General features: G+C 39.1%; 1 protein-coding gene across 2 annotated transcripts in view; it reads left to right on the top strand.

Moving 5' to 3' along the window:
* LOC144666335 (uncharacterized) overlaps positions 1-5264 on the top strand; it is an 84345-nt gene extending 79081 nt beyond the window's left edge. Inside the window, exons 4-5 of one of the 2 annotated variants that reach the window (XM_078527744.1) lie at positions 1694-1779; positions 4046-5264. In XM_078527744.1, coding sequence (XP_078383870.1) covers positions 1694-1779; positions 4046-4705 — 746 coding nt within the window. In that variant the 3' untranslated portion in view covers positions 4706-5264. The remainder of the gene's footprint in view (positions 1-1693; positions 1780-4045) is intronic. The other variant, XM_078527743.1, reaches the window with a different exon arrangement.
* The last annotated feature ends 3146 nt before the right edge of the window (positions 5265-8410 follow it).

The raw sequence follows: 8410 nt of genomic DNA, 5'->3' as shown, positions 1-8410 counted from the left end.
GTTAGCTTGTATTTCAGACGTACTCCTCTGGTCGCGCGCTCCCGAGAAAAGACGTCTGAACCAAGTACCCGCTAATGCCGTCTAGTGAGCTGAGGTCATGACGCTTTTGCTGTCGAGGCCATCAGTTTGTGAGAGAAATGTAGCTTGAATAAAGGATTGCAGGATATAAGTGCATTAGGTTTTAAATGGCGTCGTACTTTAAATGACTTCGACACCGATCTTTCTTACATACTAGACCATACTAGCGATCAAAATGATATCAGCTTAAGCTTACGGTACGAACAATTGAGTGCTTGACCCGCTTCAATTTTATTAAGCCATTAAGACGGTTAGAAAGGAAACAGGAGAAGGAATATTTCAGTACAGGAATTTCCTGCGCATGCTTGACTGGTAACACGCAACACTATATTCAGTGGCTGCACGAACATAAGGGACCGTTCATTTTTATGGGGTTAGGAGCAGGGGTGGATTATGGGATAGCCTGCGTAGCTGGCGGGATTCGAGTGCGAGTGCTTGCTTTGAGACGGGCCGGGTCACGCACGCGGGCTTCGCCCGCTCGAAGCAAGCACTCGCACTCGACTCCCGCCAGCTACGCAGGCTAATTATGGGATTAAAAGAGAACCTCCACTCTTACGACAAGTTGACGTTGAATTGTTTGAAATAATGCCTAAATTCAAAATTTTACAGAACAAGCTAAGGGAGAAATAACATTTAATAGCAATAGAAAGTGGATAAGACTATCGCTTTTAAAGTTTCCGCGCGCCGCGATTTTGGATTTTATGACGTGTAATGGTTGCCGCTATTGTTAGAAAGCAGATGTTTTATTGTATAAAACAATTGGGCAAACATTACACATTCATGCATTATATTTTGTTCGCAAGTAAATGAAGCAGGTACATGCAGCAGTTTTGTCCCTGCGACATGACGATCCTTGTTCCCTGCGTTCAATGATAGAAGAAAATTACCACAAAATAGAGGGCTGAGAGGGGCATTGGTAGAGCATTGTGGCCCTATCCATGTTCTGACCTCTATCCTTGGGGGAGCAGTGATGGCGCAGTGGTGAGAGCGCTCGCCTCCCACCAATGTGACCCGGGTTCGATTCCGGCCCGGTGCCATATGTGGGTTGAGTTTGTTGTTGGTTCTCGCCTTGCTCCTGAGGGTTTTTCTCCGGGTTCTCCGGTTTTCCTCCCTCCTGAAAAACCAACATTTCCAAATTCCAATTCGACCTGGACAGAGGACCCGCATGAAAACCAGCTAGCGCTGATGTGGCTTCTTCTCTAAATATAGCAATTTCTATATATTCTATATATATTCTATATAGTCCCGTCTTTCGCGCGTTTTATGTAAATTGTTTTACTGCAAAGAGAAGTTTGCTAACCTTCAAAGAAAGCTACGTTCGTTTATGCTGTATCTCCGTTTTCGCCGCGTATCTTAATCGTCAGGTATATGTCGTTTCTTTCGTTTATCGTATTTCCTTTGTTGCATGCCGTTATTTCGGTTCTTAGTGTAATATATTTCTTTAGTAAATGTCCTAGAAACCATTGGTAATCAAGTCACAAGTTTCAGTCGTCGAGAATAAATTTAAGTTTACTCAACGTCTAAGTTTTATTGCTGGTGCGTTTGCTACAATCTAAGTTGATAAAGTAATGATGTTTTAATCAGGATCATTTGTTTTGGTCTCTATGACTTTTAGTGAGTCCCTGCGAAGAGGTTATTGCTAAATATTCCGCAAAAAGTCCCAGAAGCTACGAACTGATCACGAACGCCTTCAGTTATACCGTAAGTGATTCAGCAATATACCACCTGTTAAGTGAAAAAGCTACTTAAGATTACTGTACGTTTACATTAATTTTATTGCTATGTCGTGTATCATTTTTGCCAAAAGACCTTACCAGCAGCAATGATGACTTTTTAGAAAAAGACGAAACTTTTAACTTTTGACATGTTTCAAAAGAACCAACTGTCATCGTCAGTTAGGACAAGTAAAAAAAAACAACAGCAACAAATGTTTCTCGTCCGGATTTCTTTAAAAAGGAGAGCGGGTGGGCGCCTTTTTTTTTTTTTTTTGCCGTTTTTTGTTATTTCCTCTATCGTCAAATTCTCCAGAAGCGAACTTGCAAAATAAATCCTGAGCTCTCCAGTAAAGACCTAGCGTGCCGAGGCTTATAAATTTTGGCGTGAGTTCCTATTTAAACGCAGACAAAATCCATGTCTTACAGAATTTTCTTTGTACTTTGAGGAGTAACGCCTGTTGTTTTTTATTCGTTACAACTTTCCCAATAACAAATATTAAAAAAAGAGAAGAGGCCCAAAAATTTAAAGCGGACGGGGACGAGAAACATTTGTTTGTTTGTTTTTTATTTGGCCTTATTTGAATATTAAAATTAATAGACAAGTTTTTAACAACAGGTGTTAATAAAGTTTTTAACAACAGGTGTTAAAAGTTTGCTCTGACAAGCATACATACCAGAAATTAAATATATTATTATGTTGAAACCAGAAGAACGCGAACAGAGTAAGAAAAACATTGATTTAAAGCGGGGTTCTCCCAGTTATTTAATAAAGCTTTCTTGATTTTTATTTGGAATTTGGTCGTGGCGGAGTCCAAGATGCTGAATGACTCCGCAGAAAATGAGTTTCTACATTCCGCTGGGGACTGTAGATGTTTGTAGACATGAGAGCTCTTGTCGGAATATATACATACAGCTGTTTTGAGAAAAGATGTGCGAAAAAAGCACAAAAGTGCACGCGATAAGACCACAAGGTGGTATGGATGAAGAAGAGAGTCACTGGACGTGGTAAATACTAAATAAACGTCTATTTCTTAGAACCTATTTGTTTGCGCGGTCCAGACGTTGTATTCGATCAACGTGACATATTGATGTTGGCGATTGCGTTAACGTTTTCAGCCGAAAGACAATGTATGAGAATGCTTCGAAAATTGCTCTAAATACTCTATGTGGAAAATAATTGAAATAAAATTGGCTTACTTTTCGTTGTCTTGTATTATATTGGCGGTTGAAGAGAACTCCAATATTGAACAAATCACCATGCATATTCGAATTTCTAACAATAATAAAATTTATTTTGATTTTAGCCGCTGTTTTGAGTAGCCGGTCTAGTAAATAGGTAGAGAAATCAATTGAAATGCATAAAATACAAACAGCATTGCCCGAATTTCCGACATATTCACAGTCTCAAAGCCACAGTTACTCATACCGGCGCGAGCGGGTTTGTCATTTGGCGCGAATGAAAGCTGCGAAGAAACTTTGCGGTTACGTGTTGCTGTCAAACGGAGCATCGTGATTGGCTCTTGTACCTTGGGCATCAAAACATCATTGCAACTTACCACGGTTAATGTCATGGGCGCTTTGTGTGATCTTTTTGACGTATCCATGGATATTAAACACGGGAAATTTACTTCGGGAATCGTCGGTCACACTACCAAAAACCGTTTCCCGTGATAAAAGGGCAATTTCCCACGGTAAAAGGTTCCCGTGTAACCGCTCCTATTATATATATATATATATATATATATATATATATATATATATATATATATATATGTCTCAAACAGTAGAACCAGAGTTACACAATCGGCCGCATTATACGTCACATTGATCGCATACAACGCCTGGGCCGGCTGTGGTTTTTAAAAGGATTGACTGGCGTGACTTATTTTTATATAATTAATTGGGCGCCATTTAATCCAAAAAGAACAATCTCCACCAAACATTTTAAAAATGAAATTTACCATTTTTGAAAGAAATAAAAAGAGTGCCTATTCGTTTGAGTAGAATTTTTACGGATTTTTCCTTAACTAATCAATTGACGGACTATCATCAGAAAGCTTAAAAATTATACAGAAAACTAAGGAGAAATTCTACTTGTTTAATAGCAAAACGAGACACCTAAACGAAATTGTTCTTAACGAGGTTACCTTAGCATAAAGTACAGATACGTCTTATTTTACTTTAGTCCACTCTCATTTACAAGTAAGAATAGACGCAATTTATTTTCAAATCTACACTTACTTTGTTATCAGGTGTACTGTGATATTACAGCTGATCTTAAAGGATGGACTTTAATCGCCCGATTCTCAAACAACGACAACAAAAATTGGATGCTGGACGATGGTAGCTGGTGGTATGACCAACAGGTTGCCATGGGAACAACATATAGTCCTTCAATCAACGCTGATATGATCTCGCCAGCCTTTTGGTTGGTCAGCGGCAAAGAGTTTAAGATCACGCGCAGTGATGACCCCAGTCACACTCCTTTGTTACAGACCACTGGTAATTGTTTGGCTGGACAAACATTCCGATCGAAAATCACAAGTTTTGGTGACTTTAGAAATGGTAAAGTCTGGGCCAGTGACAAGTGTCTGGGAAGCTGTACGGTTCAATATGGCGGTCAGTACAAGTCAACAGACGGGTTTCAACAGGCTGAGTGCAGTGGAAACATCCAAAGCGCCAACAAGATCGGCTTCTGGTGTGACTGGAGTGGTGGTGATGGATCAGTGATGATGGTTGGTGGAGGAGGAAGCAGTTGTGCGCGTGCTGATCACGGGATTGGAATAACAGAAACTGGCTCTGCTTCTTTTGTTGATTTGGGAACGAGTGAAACTGAATATGACTTTGGTTATAGTGCTAATACAGGACACGCTCCATCCCAGTCCTACTCACTAAATCTGTGGATTCGTTGAGTAGAATCAACCACAAGCTACATCTTCAAGAAAATCAGGTTCCAGATTACGCTTAGAATTTAAACTTGCTGTTAAAATAAAACAGTAGTAAGTGCTGATTAACAACGTTACGAAGGTTTCTACAGGACTATTTTCAAATAATTCAAAGTGTGATACACGTCATAAGAGCCGCCATCTTGGATTCGCCGCCTTGGATTTTACCTTTTTCTTAGAAAGTCCGAAAATAGCAAAATTTAATGGAAAATCATGCCAGAACTCTTATGGAATGTTAAAATAAACAAATCGTGCTTTTCTGTTTCAAAAAAACGAGGGTTAATAAGAACGGTTATTTTTGGGTACAGCGTAACGTTCTTAGCATTTCGACAATTTGGGCTTTAAAGTATTCTTAAAACGCTTAAGGAAAGGTCGTAATGCAGGAAATCAGTCAAAAACGTATTCAGATTGTACAAATACATGTCTATGTGATAAAGATGGTTCCAGGTTGGATTTGATAAAAAGTTCATTTATTCCTTTTTTGTGCATTTTCACAACAAGTGGAAATATGGAATATAATAATAATAATAATAATAATAATAATAATAATAATAATAATAATAAAAATCGAAACAAGCCGAATGTGGGGCATGAGAACGGAAACGATACCAGTTATCATTGGAGCACTTGGAGCTATCAAAAAGGGACTAGAGAGTTATATTGGAAGAATCCCCGGCCAAATAAGCATCAGTGAACTACAGAAGATAACCTTGCTGGGTACAGCGCATATTTTGAGGAGGGTGTTGTCAAGCTAAAAACTGGCTACCCTTTAGTGCCCCAGGACCATGGTTTGGTCTCGGCGCTAAGGACTTTAAGCAAACATTACGTAAGGAACATAATAATAATAATAATAATAATAATAAATAATAAACACTTTATTAACCAATTTCTAAAAGAATTACAATGATTTGACTATTCGAATAAGAACTTTATATATAAACATATTATTTACATAATAATAAAAACAGTGTCTTTAAAAATGTAGAAAAATAGTAAAAGCGACTTCGAGAGCAATAATAAAAGAAGAACTATATATTAAAAAAAAAAAAATATTCGATCTAAATTGCAGTACGAGAATTCTCTACTTGAAAGTCCATATCATAAATGTCAATGTTCCTGTTTCTCTTTACAGTTCTTGATCCCCTTAGGCAGATTAAGGCGGATCGGAGGATCGCAAATGAGACTTTTGATCTGATCCAAGACACCGTTGTTGCGTAATCCTCCCCTTTCTTTGCGGCGATTAATTCTGCAAGCCTACTGTGATACCTCTTGCACTCCTCGCCCATTCCTCCGGTGGATGTAAACACCAATGGAGTGAAAGTTCCCTGTTCTACTTGAAGAACCCTGTCTGCGTAAGCCCTCTTCTTCTCATTCTCATGGTTACGGTATATCTGCTTGGGGGTTTGGTCCTTGTAGGAATCTGCGTTGGGGTGACACACCCTCACATCAAAGAACGCGGATCTCTGCTTCTCCCAAAACCCCCGGGCATGTATATCTAGGCGAGCATCTGGCGTTGTGTTAGCGCCGCTTGGTAGCCTCTCTCCAGTCAGTTCTTGAAGGACGGGCTCTATTTCGACATCATTACAGACCATCTTAAGCAAGTCAGCCTCGAGGTCACGGAGTTCATTATGGCAGTAGTATAGAGGGAGTCACACAAATACCACCTCGAATTAGACGCTTTTATCACAGCTGGAGCGCGTTTTTTGACAAGTGTTAATGAGTCACGGTAAATTCCCCGACTTTGTTTACCCACGCGGAAAAAAACAAAATTTGCATACCATGTTCAGGCAAGCCCTTGACATGTTCAAACAAGCCCGTGACTGTCACGCTCTCAACGTAATTCGACAAATACCACACTGAATTAGACGGCAATGAGTCATAATTGATATCACGTGCATTAAATCAAAAGAACAATAGTTGTGCACGTGTAAAACAATAGATTTTACATTCCAGAGTGCTTAGAACTCAGATTTTAAGCACACAGGAATGTAAACAACTTACTAACGTCTAAAAATATCATTCGGGTAAACCCCGGCACCCACGCACAAATTTGCATGCCGCTCGCGGCTTCATGTCAATTGAACATTTGCAGACATTGGAATATACATCAAGATGGGCCGAGGAAGAACTGGAGTTTTGATAACAAGTGGGAAAAAAAAAGTTAAAAGGTTTATTGGACCCCCTTTACAAACTTTTCAACATAATAAAATTGCTAAAGAAAACAATCAAACAGTGATTTTATTGTCAGAAGAGGCGATCGCACAGTTGAAAACTTTTGACAAAGAGCTTGTCGCAAACCTCTTGACAGGAAATTGACTCTTTTAAAACTGTTTTTTTTTGTACGTCTTAATATTTACCGGTAATTATTAAATTTAACAAACCTGTTTTTGTATTTATTGCTTCGTTTTTATTTGAAATTGCGACCAAAATTTTGTCTCCTTTTGATGCTTCTAATGAAACAAGGTCCTGTTTTTGGAAATTAGAAACGGTTGGACTGCGTGTGGCTGACCCCCTTGCACCATTTTCTGTTTGAACCTTGATCGCCACCTGTACTTTATCATTTACAACATTATCATCTTTTTTACTTAAAATAAGAAACTGCCATTCTTCAATTCTTCCATCAACGGGCATAATAAAGTAATTTAAATTAAAATTAAATTTAACCGAATAAAAAACAACAGAACTTGGGTGAAAATGGCCCCCAAGAGTAATTGTACCATCGGTTCCATCATAAAAACCGTTTATGACAAAATTTGTTATTTTTGGAAAATAGTTTTTTAACTCAAACCCATTCATATCAATATTCGTTTCAAGCACCAGGTCTCCACTTGAAATAATGAAAGGCTTTTCAAAAACATCGCTTGGCACGTCCGCTTGATAACCCTTTACACCATAAGCAATCAAATAAGCTTGCTCACTTGCTTGTGACCCCGAGTAACCAGGATTGGTTATGTCAATAAAAAGTTTATCGTCACTGTTTGACGCATTTTTTTGTGAGTGAATGATTGTTCTCGTATATTTTGGCGTGTGATTGTTGAATCTTTTTGTATGATAATTGACAGTGTTACTTCCAAAAGGTGACGAAGCACTTAAACTCCAGTTAAGATCACTTTCTGGGAAGAAAAACTCAACACAAAGAGTGTAATCACCAGAGGGCAACCCGGTTAGGCCGATTTTAAGTCTTGAATTGAAACTGTTTCCAGATTTTACTAAATTAAAACGAAAAGCGCTTTCTTTGAGTAAGTGAACACCAGAGGTAAAATTGTCAACAACTGTTAATGAGTTAACATTTGTAACACCTTGAAAAGAAGATGCAGAAAAAAACAAATGTGAAAACAAATTTTCGTTTACTCCTGAAGAAATTGAGTGAGTTGAAACATACTTTTGCATTGAAACTAAGTTTACAGCGTCTTGGTCTCCGACAGGATTTGCAAGCTGTTTGATCGAATGGTCGTTCATTACCAAATTTTGATTAACAACACCCATTTGTCCAGGGTCACCTTTTAGGCCAGCGGGACCTTGTGGACCAGCAGGACCAGTTGGGCCGGCATCTCCTTTTGGCCCTTTTGTTCCAGCAGGCCCAGTATGCCCAGCAGGCCCTGTGGCCCCAGCGGGACCAGTTGGACCTGTTTCACCTTTTGGACCCGCAGGGCCAGCAGGACCAGTTGCACC

Source organism: Oculina patagonica, chromosome 9, assembly GCF_052425735.1.
Source record: "Oculina patagonica isolate OP01 chromosome 9, crgOcupat, whole genome shotgun sequence".
NCBI classification, from domain to species: Eukaryota; Metazoa; Cnidaria; class Anthozoa; order Scleractinia; family Oculinidae; genus Oculina; species Oculina patagonica.
The sequence above is the reverse complement of the archived record's forward strand: the minus strand, read 5'-3'. Positions and strand labels throughout refer to the sequence as shown.